Genomic DNA, 21,057 nt, shown 5'->3' with positions numbered 1-21,057 from the left:
TTCATATAATTTACAGATTTTTGACCGGCAACCATAATTTACATTTCACTCATTTTGAAAATATTCCTTTTGATCACCTGCTTATTTGACTGGTATTGTTTTGGTAGTTTAACTCAACTGAACGTTAAGTGTGCACACTTTCTTATTCGGTCTCAGTTACCTGCAATGTTGTATTAAATCTCCTTTCCCGGCGTGTCTTCGCTGTCCTCCCGAAGAAAGATGGCGCTAGAATACCATTTATTCTCCTTGGGGAGCAGCGTTTCACATAATGGACCTGAAACCTCACTCAATAGTCACACGTTTCACGAATTTTACGAGACTACATGGGGCTTTTTCTACCTTGAATTGCTGGTGATGGAATAGTTACTGTCTGTCAGCAGTCAGAAAATTAAAAAAAATGTTACAAATCAAACTGGGCATCTTCTTTTCAAGTTGATACTCCAACTTCTCTATAACTTGGGGTTAAGGAATTGGTGTCATCACCGACCAGCATTTCAAAAGTACAAGGGAAGGGGCAGAAACTTGAAGGAGAAGAGCTTCCCGGAATGTTTCACAACATTTGGCAATGTAAAGGATGCGTAAATTACGCAAGAGGATCTGTTTGTGTATCAGCAATTTTCAATGTATGAATTAGATGCCGAACAACATACATACGCATAACACATATAATGTGTTTATGCGTATGTAATAATAATAATAATAATAATAAAAAAATAAAGTCATATAATTTTCTTCTATATTAATGGTTGTACCAGGTGCCTGAGGTGCAACCGTTGCGACGCCTATTAACCACAGCTCGCAGTTTTAGGAAGCTGAACGTTGCCGGAGGCCCGGTGCTATGGTGGAAGTGGTTGAAACCAAGCCCTAGACAAACAGGCTGGATATTCAAAAGGGACCCCCGCTCTTGTCTGACAGTAACCCACTCTTCGACAGCTCTGCTTTAAAACTTACTCCTCCCTAAGTGCGCAGAGCCCCAAACAATATTTCTGATCCCCCCACCCTAACCCCTACCCCTCTCTGTCCACACACACACACACACACCACACACCTCCCTCTCTTTTGTCCAGGCTTGGTAAGGTCTATATAGCTGCAGGTATTGTTTGTGCAGTTAAAATGTGTTCGCCTTTGAAGTCAAACATGAAGGCTTGTTTTAAACATTAACACCACAAAAAAATCTATAGATACTGTGTGGAATTATATATTTGGTGAAGGGGGGGGGCAAACTGTGAAGGTTTTATTGGAGAGAATAAAAGAAATTAAGAGTATCTTTCTGTTAAAGAAAAAGTTCATCCAGTATTCTCAAAGCATGCATTAAATATGTTTGAAGTAATGAGTAAAGCATCCGCGCAACTGTCTGCTATACCGACGTGCACCGCAACTCTGTACGTCCCGTTTCCAGTCAGTCTGCACGTGTGTTCCGTGTCTTTCCTTAGAAACTTGAAAGAGGAGAAAGAAAAAAGGGGGGCGGGGGTTGGGGGGTGGGGGTGTTCTAGACTAAAGCTTAGACCATTATCACCTATTCGAGCGCATGTGTTGCACTCGTCTGTGCGCGCGTTCATGTGTGTGCGTGCGTGTGTAAGAGACAGAGAGAGGGAAAGCTCATTCGCTCTTGGCCCGAGGGGTCTACATAAGTATGTATTAGAAATAAACAGTGGATAAATAAATAATGACCCTCACAAAAAGCAGGTTAGCTTTCTGTGTAGAAGTAATGATGTTGGCAGTTAACCTTCAAGTTTTTAACTTGACACAGTATCATTTGCAGTGAGAATTCATGTTTTCTATCAAGACAAAACAGTGAGGAGAAAAAAAAGAAAGGTTAATTGACTTATAGAACCAACATATATGTCAATTTTAGTTTTATGTCAGTTGAAGACAAACCTATAATCTACATAATTTACTATATTTTGCCTTGCGTCGTGTTTTTTAATTTGCTGGCAGTTTAGCATATTTTTCTTTATTAGAATAAGTATTGTTATTATTATAATTTTCTACAGGATTTAAGGGGAGGGTAAAATCACTTCACAAGTTACCTAACTTTTAATTTGTGTGTACACTTTGCTCACTTTCGTATAAATGACTTTGATGTAAATTCACCTCATGCAAAGAAATAGTCACTCTATAAAATGTGGATGTTGTGTGGAGAAAGTCCTGCAAATATAATTAGTGGTATTTTTCTTCATAACAGTGGCTGTGATTAGTAGATGTGATTGTATCATATACCTCAAATAATTTAGACTAACATTTTTGTTCGCTTTTTAAAAATCATTATTGTCTCGATAAAACTTTTTCCAATTCTAAAAAGAGATCAAACTATGGCAAACCTGTGTAACACACAGCCAAATAGGCCATTTCACTTTTTTTCCCAGGTAGTTTCTCCTTTCTCGCCCACACCCGCATCAGTGCGCATGCGTCGCCAGGTGGCCTCGCACCCGTTTTTATGACCAGGTGAGGCGATCCGGTCCAGGTGAAGAAAAAAAAAACAGCTTTACTTTAGCTTTACTTTGGGACCGAAGGCTCAATGAGACAGACACAGCAGCGAATCGACTGAAAACAAACCACCAAAGGCAGCAGAAGACAAAGAATGTCAATTATGGGCAAGATGGGGGAATGGCAGGTATGTGCTGCTTACTTTAAGACAAAGAGTCGGCTGTGAAAATCCATGGAAAACTGTCAAAGTGTCGAGTAGTTGTAGGATGAGGCTGCACAGGCACCGTAAAACCTTGTGTAAAGAGAAGTGGTACAGTTCTCTTGTGTAGACTCGAAGCTTATAGATTTTATCAGTCAGGATATCATACAAAGCAGGTTAAGATATTTTATTTTCACACAGCTCCAAACTGTCCATCTCACTGCTTTGCTCTGGAAATCTGAGGATGTTGATCGCGTTTTGGTGTAGGCTGCGCATTTCAGACAGGCTCTAACACACAGGTGTGTTTTTAAAATAAGTGAGGAACTGGTTTAAAAAACGACATGAGATTATATAGTTTTGTTAAAGTAAGGTGTAGACGAAACACAGCACTTATTCCAAATAGCATCGCTAAAACTTGCCATAAATGTACATAAAATATGTTCTAAATTCGGATTACATGTCTTAAATTCATAAGTTTACAAAGCATCCCGTGATGGACTTTCTTGTTCTTTAAATTGTCTGAGCTTCACTGGAAACCTGCCCTTGCTTTTTAAGGTGTGTGTGGGGGGTTTAAGAGACGATCTGAGATCTTTGCTTGAAACAAAAAACACTCACAGTTTCACTCCTTAAAAAAAAAAAAAAAAAAACACATCACCACCACCACAGACATAGGGCACATCTCTAGAAAGACACCCGCGTGCATTGCTGTCATTGTCAGCCAGTTTCATCGCTCCATTATCATTAATGACAACTGCTCGCTTTTTTTTTTCTTTTTTTTTTTAAAGACACTCCGCCAAAAATGGTAATCCAGGTTTTAAACGAGAGGGGCCAACGCCTTAAAGATCTGGCGACCCTGTCTCCTGACCCACGACCCTGCTGAGGTGAGGGCTCGACCGGCGACAGGGTGGGGTGGGGTGGGGGGGCACAGAGCCAGGTTCTCCCTATAGCCGCTCATTCAAATGAAACAAGGCCATGTTGTTGTGTTAATTATTTACGTCCCCCCTCCCACCCCCACCAACCTCTCCAAACCCTGCGCCCTTACATGTAGTCAATGGACCTGTAGAGCCGCTCCGAATGGTTCACCCTTTTTAACATAACATTGAAAGAATAGCTTCTCAAGGTCTCCACTCTCGATGGGATTAAAATAACAGTTTGGGAGTTAAAATATCAAGGTTGGCAATTAAGTGTGTGGCAGGGAGGATTTGCATACGCAAACTGTTTTAATGTCAAGCACCGGCAAACTAATCAATAAGACGCTGAGTTGTACAGTCTGTACACTCTGTCCAAAAAGTTACTTCACAGAACAAACGCTTGCTCCTTTTTAATCATATTCATTTACTATATCCTTAAAACATTTCTGGAGTCTCATGTGCTTTTTCTCCAGCCTAGGAAAGACATGCAAAATTATATTAGAAACCGTCCCAGGTGCATGCAGGTCCCCATGCATGACAATACCCCCACCTTCCCTTCAACAAACAAACACACACACATACACACACACCTCACTGAACAGTAGAAATAATAAGCATGTGTAGCGTCTTGCTGCTTTAGTTTTTACCTGTGCGCTGTCCATTGGTGTTGTGTGAGCAGATGGGGGGGAATCAAACGGCTGTTGATATGCTAATGAGGCCCTGTGCCAGTGTTATTACAGAGCTGCTCCAGCCCTTTACTTCCACCATTAGAGGGAGACCTCAGAGCGCAAGACAGACAGCAGCCCACAGCTTCAATAAAAGTAGTTTTTTCTGAGCGGGGAGCACAATTCACTGACTGAAAACAAGACTAAGGCGATACCTATACTCAATATCCACCTCAACAACCCATGAAAATGCTTTGGAAATTAACTGATAACATTAAATATGAAGATTGCGAGGTAAGGGGCTGCTTTTTGATTTTGTTTAATTTAATTACAATTTTTTTTTTAAAGTTTAGAGAGAGAATTATTGTAGGGAGTGTTATGCTGCATTGTTTTCATACAAATATGTCAGTCTTGACAGCTAATAGTGAACACATCTGATGATGAATAGATCCATGTATTTTATTAATTTCATAGACCCTTAGTTTTCATGTATTTGTGTGGAGCCAAATTTATAATAATAATAATGATAATAATAATAATAATAATAATAGTAAAGACATTTGGGCAATAGCAGCTGTATTTAATATATTGGTTCCATGACTTAATTCACACCAGTATTTTTTTTCTCTTTAAATACACATTAAAAATATCTCCAAATATTAAATGGCATGTGGAATCATTTTAATAATAATATACACTTACCATGAATTCAATAAAAAAAATATATAGATTTTTTTTGACTAAATGGCAGATGTGAGCGCTAACACGTCTGCTTTATTTATTGCTTAAATGGCATGGACATTTACCCTTCACTTTTAATATCCGTGCAATTTGAGCCGTTGGATTTTGCGTGCTACAGCTCATGTGCATGTATGTGTGGAGTGCATACACGGAGTGATTGTTGTTGTTGTGGCCATAGACAAAGTTTGGCAGTAATATCAGGGACTTGTTTTACGAGTGGAGAAGCCAGTCGGACGTGTTTTTTTTTACCCGAGTCCACGGGAAGACAAGGACGGCCGGGAGCAGGAAAAACAAAAGCTTGGGCACCTCCGCGCTCATGTTGTGGTGATTGTATCAATTTACAGGCAAATGTTTTTTTGATTTTTTTCCACCCCGCTCGTATCGATGCGGAAAAATAAAATAAAATTTGCAATCGAAATCCGGTCGCAGCCCGGTGTTTCGTAATTTTAAAAATGCATGGTTGAGCAGGAAGGGAGAGTTGGAGCTGTTTTCTTTTTTCTTTTTCTTTTTTTTTTTTTTTAAAGCCGCGCGTAAAAGTTGGTTAGAGCGTCGGATCCGAGCGGCCCTATATGACAAGACTTTGGGATTTTATTTTTCTCCGTCTTTCCGGGTCAAAGTTAAAAGTTAGTCGGTGTGACTCTGAGTTTGGAGTCGAGGAGGAACCGGTGGATTAATTCGGCTGAAGCGGAGGACAGAGAGAGAGAGAGAGAGAGAGGGGAAGAGAGAGAGGGAGAGAGGAGCCCAATGGAGGACAGCTCGCTGTCGGAGTCTGAGGTGGAAAACAAAGGGATGAGCGGTAGAAATGAGTCCATAGCGCTGTGTGCTGGATTTTCACCCAGTTCAGAGGTGCACATTGTTCCCTTCCCTGCCTTCTTCTTTCCCTGTCTGTGGTCCACCTCCCTTCATTCCTGTCTTTCTTTCACTTTTGCGCTTTGGCCCTGGGACCCTTTTAAAATGCCCCCCCTCCCCTCTCCCCCTCCCCTCCTTCCCCTCTCTCTGATTCGTCAGACGGGAGTGAATATCCCTCTTTTTGTCTCTCTCTCTCTCCACTCCCTCCACACTCTCTCACTCCCTCTTTCTCTCTCCCTCCCTCTCTCTCTCTCTCTCTCTCCCCATCTCTGATTAGATATACTGATTCCTCCTTTCAATGGACGTCATTTAAGCGCAGACTCCTGCCTTGAGTTGCGTCCTCTGCTTCACACCCGATTTCCGACCATTCTTTCTCTATTATTAAGTATTCCTGTAATATTAATAGTCATGAATGCGTTCTATTAGGAGTCCAAGAGGGAGACGAAGAAGCGGCTCTTTTGCTAATATGAGCTCAAGCGAAGGGACGGCTGCAGTGTGATAGAAGCCAGGAGAGCAAGGAGAAAAGAGGGTTTAAGCGAAACTTTTCGACCCAAATCCTCCAGCACCGCCGAATATCAGCATTTTTAGACCCAAATGAAGAGCAGCGGGGATCTAACCATTTCTTTCTGATGGATTATCATCCTGCTTCTGTGGCACATATCTGATCGCCGGGGCCATTGTGATCTTGCAGGAGAGAAGAGTCTTTTCCGAGGGGGGGCAAAACATATATATATATATTTTTGTTTTGCTGGTTATTCCCGGTGCTCGCCCCTCCTGCAAACACTCATAGTGTTTTTGAACTGATTATTCTTTTTTTCTTGAGTCGCACTAAAATCCTTTCAGATGTTAGTGCACAGTTTTTCCGCGATGGTAAGTTGCTGGAGCCTCCACTGTGTCAGATACAGCTACTTCGAAATTTGTTTTCACCTCAGATTTTGTTATATCTTTTTTTTCCACCCTCTACCTCCACGCTGAATGATGTTTTCCAAAGCTTGCATGCTTAAAAACCCGTGGGACATCTTGGAAAAATGATGAAATAATGCAAGGCTCGGTTATTTAGGGTATTTGATGGCATTTCACCTCCGGAATTTTGGTGTTTCATTTCACTATTAACTTCTGGCAATTTATTATCACGCAGTTTTATTTCCAAAAAAACTTTGTAAAACTTGTAGTCGATGTGTGGAATTGCTGCATTTTTTTGTGTTTAAAATCAATTTCAGGACTAGTTGTAATAATTATCATTCCCACACTTGGTTTAATTCCTGTCACCCCACTCAGGCCATATTTGATAATGCCCCAGCATCAGCCCGCAGAGCATTCAGCAGTTAAAACAAAGAGCGATATGCGCAAATTTCTGCTGTGAGTTTTTCAGATGTATTCGTTCTAAAATACACTTCTCTGTGTGTCCTTCCCTGCCAGGATCGTCACGACGGTACCAGCAATGGGACAGCCAGGCTACCTCAGCTGGGCAGCGTGGGCCAGAGTCCCTACACGAGCGCCCCTCCGCTCTCTCACACACCGAACTCGGACTTCCAGCCCCCGTACTTTCCCCCGCCTTACCAGCCCATCTACCCGCAGTCTCAGGACCCTTACTCGCACGTCAACGACCCGTACTCCCTCAACTCCCTGCACGCCCAACCGCAGCCGCAGCACCCGGGCTGGCCGGGCCAGAGGCAGGGTCAAGAGAGCGGCCTGCTGCACCAGCACCGCAGCCTGCCTCACCAGCTGTGCCGGGAGTACCGTAGAGAAGTGCTCCTACCGTCCGGCCACGGCATCGAAACGGGACTGTCGGACTCTATCCCTATCCATGGAATACCTCACTCTTTAGAAGACGTTCAGGTGAGACAGCGTTTACCTGGGTTTCTCCTTTTTTTTTTTTTTTTTTTTTTTTTGGTTTACTTTATTAAAAATTAAAAGTGCAACAGTGCTGTCATTATTAAAATCAGATGCACTTGGGCATCAGTGCTATTTTTAATTTATGTTATTATAATTAACGTTAATAACTGTGGTGGTGTTATTTTTATTTTCATATAATTATTAGTACCATTTGTTCAAACACGCTGCCTTTCATTATTACTATTCACATTAATACTATTAGAATATTAGTAAAAGTGCTTTTATTATTACTATTCTTTAACAGATGACACGCATTCAGTTAGTTAGGTTCGGTTGGTTCATTGTTAATACGGTCATTTTTTTTACTGCCTGGAAAATTAGCATGAAAAAAAAATGTTTCAGTGTTGTCATGATTATTTTAAATTCAACAGCACGTTTTTGCATCGATATATTATCGCAAAAATATTGATTTCAAAGCAAATTATTTCAAAAACGATGTCTGATTCGATGTGGCTGTGTTCAATATTAGAACTCAAATCAAATTAAATGAAATAAGCCTAGATGAAAACGAAACAAAAATAAATAAATAAATAAAATACGCACAATATGCCTGTATTTTCACAAGGGTATATTCATGTCCTCTGACTTTATCTGATTTCTCAGGGGGGAAAAAAGGCCGTTCTATGGCAACAATAACACTGTGATACATTGCATGCACACTAACAAGAGAATTGAGTTTAGTGGATTGAGTTTAGGTAATAGCAGCGATTACTAAAGATGCATGATAAATGAGCGCTAAAACTGTCAATAACCCTCATTCTTATTGGGAGTATTCTTCCCAGTTTTTAATCAGAAACAAACACCAATAATCCTCTAATTAGTTCATAGGCCTTTAATAGGCTGCGCTGCCGTAATTACTATCCAATCTAGATTAGAAGTTTCCTTGTGAGTAGAGCCAATATGAGGGCGAAATTAGGTCAGGATTATGGGGCGACACAGCGTCGTTATTTAAGTCTGAGTTTGTGATCTAGTGTAATGCGTCCATCAGTGTAACCCACTGAAAACACTCATGGACAATAATAACAGGAATGGGCCTCGAGAACCTCCATGTTGATGACTGTGGCCGCTAATTGTGTCAGGCTTTGTTCGTGCGCAGCATCCTTGAGGTATATTTACTGACACAGGACCGAGACTGATATTTTTGTACCTTTGTGCTAAAATTGTCCTTCTTTTTTTTTTTTTTTTTTTTTCCTTTTGCATTTGTGTCATAGCCTGTTGAGGATCAAGGAATTCACATTCCCGACCAGACTGTAATTAAAAAAGGTAAGCACTTTCCTAAGAGATATCATGCATGTTTCTGCAAGCTGCACACCACAAGGCTGCACACACACACACACACACACACACACACACACACATACATACACACCATGCACCATTTCTGCTCGAGAGAACTCGATGCAATGCGGTAACGCCTGACTGATCCTAATATGCAGTAGCCTATTTTTCATTACATGGTTTCCAAGTGCATCAAACTGGCTGCACCTTTTTTTCTTTTTTCTTTTTTTCCCCTCTCGCTGATGGAATTTACTGTCAGCGTTTCAGAGCGGCGTGGAGATGAGTAGAGCTGGTGGGGCTTTTGTGGGCCCGTGGTATTGATGGTCAAAGATACAGGCCTATAGACGATCCTGGCACTTCAGTGGTGGAGGCCAATAGCTGCAATCACGCTGCATGGTCAAATCTAAAATGGAAGTTATTGGTGGCGCTGGATGGAGCGCAGGCCTAGTGTGTGCAGGATGATATGTCTGTCATGTAGAGAGAGAGAGAGAGAGAATCAAATCTCGGCTTGGAATAAAAATCACTTGCTGCTTTTTAATATCTCCAAATGTAATTTTCATATTTAGTGTACTTTGGTGAAGGTTTTTGTGGTCATACTGCTTCAGTATTTTTTATATGTTTGCTGTAAAAAGAAACAGAGGATGATTTGTACTGATAAACATGGGAAGGCCCTTTTCATGGTCAAGTTTAAAAGCGTTTTGTCAGGTCACATTAGAGCTCACTGGATCAGATGTGGAGCGATTTTTCTTCCCTTTTTTTGTCTTTAATTCAGTCTTTTTTCCATTCTTTCTTTTTTGAGTCTGTCTATCTGCGCATCAACATGATAATTGGCTTCTTATATTAGTAATCTCAAGAGTTCGTTTAACTCCTATTGTCTCTATTAGGCTCCCCTGAGCCATTAATGTCACAAGTGATCTATCCAAAGGCGCACGGTCCCCTTTGTTACTGCACACCAAAACGGTGTAAAGCCCAGTGGTGTGGTGTGAAGGGGAGCGACCCCCCCCCCCCCGGTTGTGAAATCACACACGGGCGACAGTGTTTTGCTGGAAACCGAAGATATGTCAGAATAGGTAGGGTAGACTTTACCAAATGTCTCGGTTGAGTCAGTGCATGGTGTGGCGAGCGCGAAAAAAATAGGCTGTTTGAGCGGGTCGCTCAGGTAGTGGTGGTTCTTGCTGTCTGCTGCTGATATGTATATAAAAACACTGTAACAAACATCATCGTCATTATTATTATTATTATGATTATTATCATCATCATTATTATTATTATCATCATTATTAGGGCTCTATAAGTCGCTTTTCACTGCATGTCCTTTTTGCTGAAAGTGTACACATGTGGCATTAAACTCTAAATCCGGGGCCTAAATCCCCCCTTCTCATTTAGTTAAGGCTCTGCATTGCATGAAATTCACTGAGCACGGTCTCTCTCTGTCTCACCCCCCCCCCCCCCCTTCTCTTCTCTCCCTCCCTTGCTAGGTCCAGTGTCTTTATCCAAGAACAACAATGTCTCCGCCATCCCCGTAAATAAGGACGGTCTTTTCGGAGGGGTGGTAAACCCCAATGAGGTGTTCTGCTCAGTTCCGGGTCGCCTTTCCCTCCTCAGCTCCACATCAAAGTACAAGGTCACGGTGGCGGAGGTACAGAGACGCCTCTCGCCGCCCGAGTGCCTCAACGCCTCTCTGCTGGGCGGGGTGCTGAGGAGGTGAGTCTGACTGGAAGGCTGCACAAAAAAAAAAAAAAAAAAAATCTCTATATATACCTGTGTGTGTGTGTGTGTGTGTTTGTCTGTGTGCGTGCGTACGAACTCTCTCACTCCACTCCAATCCATTCTCTCTGTGAGCATGCATCTCTCTCTTCCTCTCTCCCTCTCTCTCTCTCTCTCTCTCCTCTGTACCAAGAATAATTAAAATCGACCAACCATGACACCTAGCTCCTGCATTTAAAGCAGGAGGGGTCTGTTAAATTCCATATTAACTTCCCCAGCGCACTGGATCTCTCTCTCTCTCTCTCTCTCTCTCTCTCTCTCTCTCTCTCTCTCTAAATTAATGTAGGCCTAGTCTGTTTCAACCTCAGCTCTATAGGCCCAGTGAAGGCATTACACATGAAAACATTGGTCTCTAGTGAACTGTCTACTGAAGTGCTGCAGACACGCAGCCTGCCTATTAAGTAGGGTTTTATTTATTCATTTTGTACAGTATTTGTCTGCTGGTGAAAAGGCTGGAGCTCTTTTGGTATTAGTTATAGTTTGTATCAGGGATGTAGAGGAGGAAAGCTGTACAAATTTAGCCCAGTTACCGTCTAATTAGTGGGGAAAAAAGAGCTGAACCACTTATGTTTATATAGTGTAAGTATCATATATATGCATCATAGTAAATTTCAAGTGATATGGCTTATTCTTTAAAAATATATGATGACTTTTTGCTTGCAAATGGCTTATAAACCAAAATTCGCCTGTCCCTAAATTGACTACTACAGTATTATATCTTTTAGATATTTGGTCTACAACATCTTTACGTCCATTTCAAAGAAAAACAATATTGTTCCTCAAATATTAGTCCTCCACATGAGCAACACTACAGTGAATTTCTGCTTTGTTTTACTGTCACAGGGCCAAGTCTAAGAACGGAGGAAGATCCTTAAGGGAGAAGCTGGATAAAATCGGCTTGAATCTACCTGCGGGCAGACGCAAGGCAGCCAACGTCACCTTGCTGACGTCACTAGTCGAGGGTAAGTCGGGTGCCGTAAATCACGTTCCCACTCTTGTTGCTCCCGCGATATCAGGTGCTCGCAAACTGGGATTTTTTTTTCTCTCCCCCTCCTCTCCTCCCTTTCTTTCTCTGTGTTTGAAATCAGCATATGCGCTCATCCGTGTAATGTGGACCGACTTTGCCTCGCAAGTAATAAACCATGAAGGATGTGTGTGTGTGTGTGTGTGTGTGTGTGTGTGTACGTGTCTGCGAGTGTGTATGTGTGTGTGTGTGTGTGAGAGAGAGAGACAAGGAGAGAGAATGGTGCTGGTAATTCTAGTGGCTTTGCAGCGTTGGCCTTCGCTTTCAGGAGCGCACTTGCAGGTCCACGGCTGGCCTAGTTTATACGCTGGATGAGTTTGTGTTGAAGTCCAGTTAATTATTGAGTGCTGCTTGTTTATTGGGCACCGCTGAGCTGTTTCACCTCACGGATGAGAAGTCGATTGATTTATTAACCCTGCGTTGTTTCAAACATTAATACAGCCCGGACATGGTGGCGCAGGGGCAGATTTTTAATGGTGACTTAATTCTTCTGTTAATAGCTTCCCATGCATTGGTTTTCAGTGAAGGGTTTTTTTTTTGTTGTTGTTGTTAGTTGCATGCAAATGGATGGAGCTGACCTATTGGGAGCTATATGTTTTGGGGCCTATTAAAGAATAAATTAGTCAGTTATGGTGCGCTGGAAAGATGCCTTTTACGCGACTGGATAAATCCATTTTGCTTGCGAGAGTTGAACCTTATTATTCAGTGCAGTGGTATTTGGTGTGCTGTGGGTTTCCAAAGGTGAAAGCCTGGGATGGTTCATTGGTCCCTGTTAATCATTATTACAGACGAGGACCGAATGCAATATTCATTGTGCTTCGTAGAAATTTGGTGCTGTATTGTAATGAGCCTGGAGAAATGTATGATTCTGAGTAATAAGGGGGTGGTGGCAGAGGGGGGGTGTGGTGTGGGGAGGGGGGGTGAAGACAGCCGATCATTTAGTGAAGAGACACTGCGTTTTCTGAAGAGCTGTCATTGTTTATGGTCCCCCCCCCCCCTCCTTCCATTTTATGGAAAACGAGTTTACTGGACTTGAGCTTTGATGCTAATTGGCGCATGCGTTCTTCCGGAGCAGAGGCTTATGGACAGGAAACCCCGCAGTCAAACTCAACTGCTTCAGGAAATTAAAACCAAAGTCTTGGGGAAAAAAAAAAAAAAATCCAGCGAACCAGAGAAGCGAGCTCAGACTCGGACGGAATGAAACCCCGAAATTCTCATAGCTGAAGTATGTAAAGGGAAAGTGGGATTTAGATATAGCCCTTCAAAATTGCCTCCCCATGCCTCTGTGATCTGCTGGACTTTCAATAACGTGCAGACATTGGTAATCAATGACATGGTGTTAAGCATGATGCTGCGTCTATATTTCATATCCACTTATTGTTTCTCTTCCATATTAAACCGTTCTCGTGGTATGAAGGGGAGAGCTTGATGTGTATTGACAGCTCGCAGGGGCTGTTTTATTATTATTTCTGGGCTATTATTGTTCTCATCATCATTAATGTTGTTAGGGAGGCACAGGTGCCATAACCCTGCTGTCTGAACGCATAAACAGAGTGGACGCTCTGCTCAGATCAGATTAATCATGTGTTAGTCCAGGAGCGGAGTGTGAACTGCTCTGAATTTGATGTAACTATATTTATTAAGCAAAACACACATTCAATCTCAATCCTCCCCCCACCCCTCTCTCTCTTTCTCAGGCGAAGCGGTACATCTTGCCAGGGATTTTGGTTATGTATGCGAGACTGAGTTTCCAGCCAAGGCAGTAGCTGAATATGTAAACCGTCAGCATTCCGACCCAAACGAACAAGTCCAAAGAAAAAACATGCTATTGGCCACGAAGTAAGTGCTATTATCACATTTCACTGTGTCACACCAAATGCATCCCCCAGTCTTGTGCCAGTGTTACGTCTGTTTGTTTGACAGTTTACACACACACACACACACACACACACACACACACACACACACAGATAGCTTTATTAAAATGCAGTTTTCCCACTTATCACAAGTTTAATATTTTTCGCTCTTTTCATTTCTTTAAGTGTTTTTTTTTTTAGCAAACACATTTTCTTTACACACTATTTCAGATGAGTAATCATAACAAAATATCTCGCCTGCATTGCTCCATGGTCACATCAGCTCCTAACGCCATTGGCCAGCCTGATATTAATTAATAAACGTTTTTTAGCCTCACACTTTCAAATTGTATTTGACGTCTCTTTTAATTACGGATTTCATTAAGACACTTATTTTCTTCCCATTTAAACGCTGTGATATTATCAGTAATAATTAAAATACTTTTAGTGCAGTTAAATATGCTGTTGTTGGTGTGTTGACTGGGCCTCTCCCTCATCCACACGCACAGCAGCATTTTGTTTGCCCTGTGATTTCAGTGACACTGACAGATAGCTGGTTCTCGTCCAGCGCTACCATTGGTTATTCTTGCTGTGCGTTAACTGAAACATGGGAATTCCTTACAAGGCATAGAGGAGCAGAGGCCTGCATTTAATATTGATGATGGGCCGCTATAATCAAACAGCTGTCAGCTATAACCGCTTATTACAGGCTTTTGAGTGTTACTAAGATACCAGCAGCATGAAATGGAGATAAACCCGAGTTGCAATTTTAAAATGTTATGAATCTATTTCACATAAACTCGCAGGGCACTGCATATATGGAAGATATAAGTTCTATGCTTTTATTTAAAGAATAAAAGCATGAATTTATGGTTTTTTTCCTGACTATATTTTTGACATTGGTTGGTGTTGGTGGTGCTATATTTGATAATCGACTGAAGTTCAAAGTTTGCACTGCAAAAAATGTCCACCTTACATCAACAAGTCGTTTGGAGTCATGTTTTCTCTTAAAATTTAATTTTTTAATAAAAATACAAATATCCTGCCACTGAGCTGAGAGATTAATTTCCACCTGTTTGTAGCTCCAGGACATTTTCTTTACCCAAGTTTTAATTCCTGGAATAAGAACCACAGTTTCATTACACTAATAGATGTTTTTTTTTTTTTTTTTTTTTTTTTAAATTGATTGAAATATGATGATTTTTCAAAAGGAAACGGGGGAAGTTTTCTCACACACAGTGGCTGCTCACTTTTCATTTGCTCTAAGCAAATTTACAACCTGGCAGCACCTGCAGGACTGACTTTGTTGTAAAGTGGCAACGTTTTACAGTGTGTGCACTTTCATTTATTTCTTTTATTTTTTATATCGGGGCATTAAAATCCATGCAGGGATTTCTGATCATTTTGGTCATTAACACGCTGCTCTCTGTTTTAGGCAAGTCTGCAAAGAGTTCACAGACCTGCTGTCCCAGGACCGCTCGCCGCTGGGAAACTCACGGCCGCAACCCATTCTTGAACCGGGAATCCAGAGCTGCTTGACCCACTTCAGTCTAATCTCGCACGGTTTTGGGACGCCGGCACTGTGCGCGGCCGTCACGGCACTGCAGAACTATCTGACCGAGGCTATCAAAGCCATGGACAAAATGTACCTCAACAACAACCCTAACAGTCACTCAGATAACGGCACTAAAGGCGGAGACAAAGACGAGAAACACAGAAAGTGATGTTTCCATCCCGCCTTCACCGAGGGGCCACATCCCATGGTCCTTCTTCTACACCGACCCACACCGCCCCCCCCGCCCCCCGTCTCGCCCCGGCCACCCCGCCACCCCCCCTCACCCCACCAACCCATCAAATATAAATAGCCTATTATAAATACCTTATAAATACTATTGATAAAGTTAATCGTGCCACTTCCCGATCTTGCGTGGTTTTACATGTTTTGTTTTTACATCCCACTTTGGATTCATGAGGAAATGACGCAAGTATTTTCTTCTTCTTCTTCCAAAAATGTTATTTAAAAAAAAGAAAAGAAAAGAAAAGAAAAAAAAGGCTGCAGAGGAACAGCTCCAGGGCGAGGAAAAGGTGTACTGCCTCAGCCAGAGGACTTTTTATGTACTCCCCCCCCCTTTTTTTATGAGCTGCAACGAATGGACTGAAATCCAGCGACCCCTCTATATCTCAATTTTACGATTGTGACAAAAACGAAGCTAAAAGAGGATGAATTCTTATCAGTATTGTGAATAATAAACTTGAAAACAAAGAGAAATTCCACAGAGCTCCCTGTCATGACTTCAGTTGTAGACTCTCACTCTCTCTCCAAGCGACCAACTTGAACTTTTTGAATTTCAACACGATTCACGGTTATATAAGGGAATCAGTGTTCATGTATGTATATATTTATTTATGTGTAATTTAATGGGAATTGTAAATATGGTGCGTCTGTTGAAACTTCTTTTTTTATTTATCTGGTGCCTCCTGTTTTAGTGGGTTTGAATATTCGGTTAGTTCTTCATGTGATTTTATGGTTTTTAGAAAACAGAAGTTTGGGGTATTTTTTATTTCTCTGGGATATTTCAATTCAGCCCTCTTGTAGCATGTTGAGGCGACATTGAAGCAAGTGAACAAATTTAATAGAAATAAACTTCCATTTCTCTCTATATATATCATCCTTTTTCAGTTTTTAATTTGAGACAGAGCATAAGTGAGACCCTGACGAGAACTGTTTTTTTTTGTGTGTTTCTATTTTTCGTTTTTATACAAGCTTTTATGTGTTGTGCCAATCAGAATACGTTTCACCCCTTGTTCTCTCCTTGAAGCACCATAAAAGCAATAAATGGAATATTGTCTTTTTTTAAATGTTGGAAGACATTCAAAAACATTTTTTGGGACCACCTGATATCTTGTTATGTCCGATAATGTCCAAAAATTGGAGGCGGTTTTAGCTGTATTGTATAGACATGTGCTGGCAATAGTTCCCATGCCTGTCAATGTATTATAGTCCTTTGTTGCCCTGAAAAAAATAAATATTTGATACGCTTCATCTCGATTTTTATTCATATCTTTTAATTTTTTATTCACTGCTTGATAGCCTGGTTGTTTTTTTTTTTTTTTTTCTTTTCTTTTTTTGGTCTTGGTATAGCCCCCCCCACACCTACAGTAATTGAGCTTAAGTCTCCCCTGACGATTGCTCCTTGCAATAAGCAGCTGAACTCATTGTTTCCCTCAAGTATAATAAAAAAAAAATCTTACTTTAAACTCCCTAGTTCAGAGCACAGGATCTTATGCAGGCCAAATGGCTCACAACAATGGATATATTCGCGTTTGAAGTGTGCAGTACCACCCCTCCAGCTAAAACCCTCTGAGATGTATATAGGCCTGGTGTGCAATGTTTGGTTGTTATAGGCTATATTTGGCTCTACCCCCCCCCCCCCCGTTTATTCTGTGCTGGAGCCTCATTCAAAGACATGCATCAAATATTTGTTAGGCTATGTTGTTTGCCTCTCAGTGTAATCAATGAACAATCAGCGCTCAGTATGCTGGCTTTGTGTGGGTATCTTTGTGATATAACACTTTCATAACGAATCTCCTTCTCTTAACTGGTGTTTCGTGTTATTTCGTTGTGTTTGGCTGAGTGAGTCTGTATCTGTGGCTACCTCGTTGACTGTAATGGCAAATCTGATGCTGGCCTTTGCTTTATTTTGCGTGCAGAGCTGCACAGAGTAGTCCCGTTGCATAACATTTGAGTTGAGTTTGATTGTGTATCGATGGCGGGGCACCTATAGCTCGAAATCAATCTCGTCTGGAGCATGAATCAGTCTAGTGATATATGCATCTTGGTATTGTTTCGTGCTTTTCCCATTTCACTGTCTGGTAACCATGCAGTCTGAAATACTGTAACACTGGGAGATAGAGCAGTGGGCGAACCCTATCCCCCCTACTCTCTCTCTCTCTCTCTCTCTCTCTCTCTCTCTCTCTCTCTCCAATGTCCTCACCCATATTTATTATCTGCATGATTTTCGGGCCCTGGTTTAATTCTGAGGCAGTTGTTTTGCAGGAGGGTGAATGAAACCTAACTGTACATGTCCTTGGCATAATTGCGATGCACAGTGCTGGAGCAGGTGAAGCGAAGCATTGTCTGTCAGGCCCTGTTTTTGTTGGCTCAGTCCTCAGATTGTGTGTGGGATCCTGTCCTCAGGCACAATAGCTCACTCATAAAGGGGAGAGACTACCCGGCTGCTCCTGCTGTGGTGGATGTGAGGGGGGAAATAGCATAAATAGTCACTTTAAGGGAAAACAATCGTATTAAAACAGCATTCATTGGTATTAACGAAAAAGTGGGGGGGGGGAGTCCCTCACGTGTGTCATTAATGCTAATGTTATTTAATAAATTTATCGGGGTTTGGTTGAATGAAAACAGGTTTTTGAGAGTGAAACGAACGCATTAGAAATAGTGGTATCTGTAACAATGGTGGATATTTGTGCGTATTATTAGTATAAGATGAGGAGGATCGCAAGGCCTGTAATTGTGTCTTTCTGCGTAATGGAATTGAAGTGTTAAAGAAACTCCAAATCCTATTGTCTTTCGTTTGTTTACACCGATACTAGGCCTATAATTTGCATATCTTTTAAATACAAAATTGTACCACCCCCACCCCTACCCCACCCTAATTTGATCTTTAACAGGTAAAGCTAGTTTCTCATAATGCCTCACAGCCAAAGTCATTTACAGGGAAAAAAAAAAAAAAAACAAGGTCTGAAATTTGAAGAGCCAGTCAGTAATACCCAACTGAATTTGGTTAATTCTATCCATAACTGCTGCTTGTCTCAACTAAACCAATTACAGCTGGTTCTTGTATAGTAATTAATAAGTGTGAGGCCTGTTGTTATCAAATATTCTGGAGAATATAGGAAATAAAATTTATACTGGGGGTTAAAGTGATAACATTTTTGTGTGATTAAGCTTCTAAGTCTTCTACAGGCAGATTCGGATGGAGCGTGTGTATGTAGAGTTTTATTTATATCTGCTTTCATATCTTTATTTAATGCCGTATTTGTCTGCTGTTAAACACAAGTTGACACGGTTAAACCACCTCTGTGGTCAGAGCTGTGTGTGTGTGTATATGTGTGTGTGCACTTTAGCCTGGCAGAATCTTAGTTTATATCAAAAGCTGCTGGATCAAATCATTTAATTTAAACCAATTCAAGTAAATGCTGTGTGTGTTTTGTGAATTAATTTAAAGGATAAATTAATGTTTGTGTGCTAATGCCCCAGACATATTTATTTTTCATGCCAGTCGCATTCTACTGAACATTGTCTATCGGTCATGTAACGCAACTTTTCATCTCCAACCAGCTGCACATCACTGCTGCGCTCATCACTTCTGTACAAATGTGCCCCATCCACTTTACACGCTAGCAGCCATGTTTGTGGTCAGAAAGTATTTAGTTGATGCTGCTGAGATCACTGCTTGGTGAAAGGAGTGTCTGCATGGCCTAATTACCCTGTAGCACCATCACTACTACAACAGTCTGCACTGTAACGCTTGGAGGCAATGCTTTGGAGCTGGTTGCCTGCATGGGAAGATATAGGGCAACAGCACAGAAGGCCCAGATTTTTTTTTTCTCACTGTACCACTACAAATGTTATATTGGTATGATTGGAATTTGATTTAAACCCAGCTGTGCTTATGACATTTAAGCAGAGGGATCCGAGTCTGATGGAGGTTGGAGAGACTGTTTAAAGATGATCAGTTATTGCGCAGCACTTTGGAAAAAGAAAAAAAAAAAAATCTCGGCCTTTGCAAAGGATTAGTGTCCACACAATGCTGGAAAGTTTTTCCTTATTAATGGAACAGAGATGTTTTGATAGAGGATTTGATGGACTAAACATGTTGATGTTCTAGAAATACTAGGAGAGACAAAGCCCTAAATGATAGAAAACAGATGACCACTTTTATCGACAGAGTTTTCTGCAGACGGAGCGCTGTCAGTTTGAGCCACTTCCATAGTTTTAGTTATTTCAAACTGCCGGTTTAATAATAAGTGGCTTGGACAAGACGCGGGGTCTCACTTAATGACATTTGATACGCTTATTGGTGCAATCAAATTATGTGACTTTAAAGTTTGCAATGAAGCGCAAAATGGCTAATTGTCCTCAACTCTTGACATCGGCCGTCATTTTGTGGCTCTGGCCCCTCGCCTGGCGCTGACCCCCTATGGGCCCCTTGCCCACTCTACGAGCCGGGGCTCATAAGCCAAGAGAGGTCAATGACTCCACCAAATCGCCCTTGATTACTTGAGACATTAGGTAATCGATTAGAACACATTAAGTCACTTTGAATAAACAAAAGGACTCCTGATAGGCACTGGAGCTCAATAATTCGACCGCAATATGGTTCATTCACAAAAAAGAGAGAGGTTTTTGATTAGTCTGTAGTTAACATCTGCATGGGAAAATACATACACATCACGTGCACCTTTTTGCACACACACACACACACACATACACGGACTGTATATGTCTCTGTGTGTGTGAAGTATAAATAGATTTTTATATCATTTACAGTTTCTTTGTTTGCGTTTATAAAAAGGCCTAAACAATGTTTCAGTATGTTATCAGGAGTCCTTGTTGTCCACTTATCAAGCACTGAGGTCTGACAATTTCATGGGCTTGTGTATCCTCATATATATGAAAAAAGAGCGGATTAAAATTGTGGTAATGTTTCTCCACTTGCTTAATGCAGTTTATATTCTAGTTTTAGTCATCCTCTCTCTCTCTCTCTCTCTCTCTCTGTGTCTCTCCCTGCATCCTCTGCAGTCAGCCAGGGGGGGAGTGTCGCCCCGGGCCAAACATATGCTTCTTTCCATTGCACTAATCCAAATGCAGCGTGGAGGAATAATTGCTCGAGTGGCCGTGGCTTCGCAGGGGCTTTGTCCCTCACTGGCTCCCGTCAGCCAGGCACACGCCATTTCAATCAACTCTCTCTCTCTCTCTCTCTCTCTCTCTGTATCAAACCCCAGACCTTTTATCAAACCAGACCCCCACGCTCCATACGCACAGAGCCGCATCCCTTAAAAAAGGGCGTTTTTTTTAACACCCCCCCCCCCCATTCGTGTTGTTGCTTCTGTCAGGTCATCATATTTGGGGCACCATCTTCTATAATATTGACAGTGCAGCACGTAGGCAGGCTTTATTGGCGAAACGGTTGCATGAGCAATGACTACAAATGAAAATGACTTTTCGGTGACTTTTGTCAGCGCCTCAGACTATTTTAGACAATTTTTTTTTCCCTTCACAGATTCCAGGCACCAAGCATTATTCAGTCAAGAAGGGAAAATCAGCTTGGTCATCCAACCAGAAAGCTGACATAGCTGATTGTAAGTTAACATGATTTCTGCAGAGAAATGACTGTGATATATATATATATATATATATATATAT

The 21,057-nt window shown here is 41.5% G+C and overlaps 1 protein-coding gene across 3 annotated transcripts; it reads left to right on the top strand.

Moving 5' to 3' along the window:
- The first annotated feature begins 4,329 nt into the window (after positions 1-4,329).
- tfap2a (transcription factor AP-2 alpha) lies at positions 4,330-16,654 on the top strand. 3 transcript variants are annotated; one of them, XM_018677608.2, is made up of 7 exons: positions 4,330-4,496; positions 7,212-7,631; positions 8,900-8,951; positions 10,445-10,670; positions 11,577-11,695; positions 13,455-13,596; positions 15,049-16,654. In XM_018677608.2, the coding sequence occupies exons 1-7, from the start codon at positions 4,446-4,448 to the stop codon at positions 15,335-15,337; spliced, it is 1,299 nt and encodes a 432-aa protein (XP_018533124.1). In that variant the 5' UTR covers positions 4,330-4,445; the 3' UTR covers positions 15,338-16,654. The 3 variants fall into 3 exon arrangements, with proteins under 3 accessions (XP_018533124.1, XP_050922880.1, XP_018533125.1); XM_051066923.1 differs by lacking the exon at positions 4,330-4,496 and adding an exon at positions 5,152-5,789; XM_018677609.2 differs by lacking the exon at positions 4,330-4,496 and adding an exon at positions 5,154-6,662.
- Positions 16,655-21,057: the final 4,403 nt, after the last annotated feature.

Source organism: Lates calcarifer, linkage group LG24, assembly GCF_001640805.2.
Source record: "Lates calcarifer isolate ASB-BC8 linkage group LG24, TLL_Latcal_v3, whole genome shotgun sequence".
Taxonomy (NCBI): domain Eukaryota; kingdom Metazoa; phylum Chordata; class Actinopteri; family Centropomidae; genus Lates; species Lates calcarifer.
Note: the sequence above shows the minus strand (reverse complement) of the source record. Positions and strands in the feature narration are given on the sequence as shown.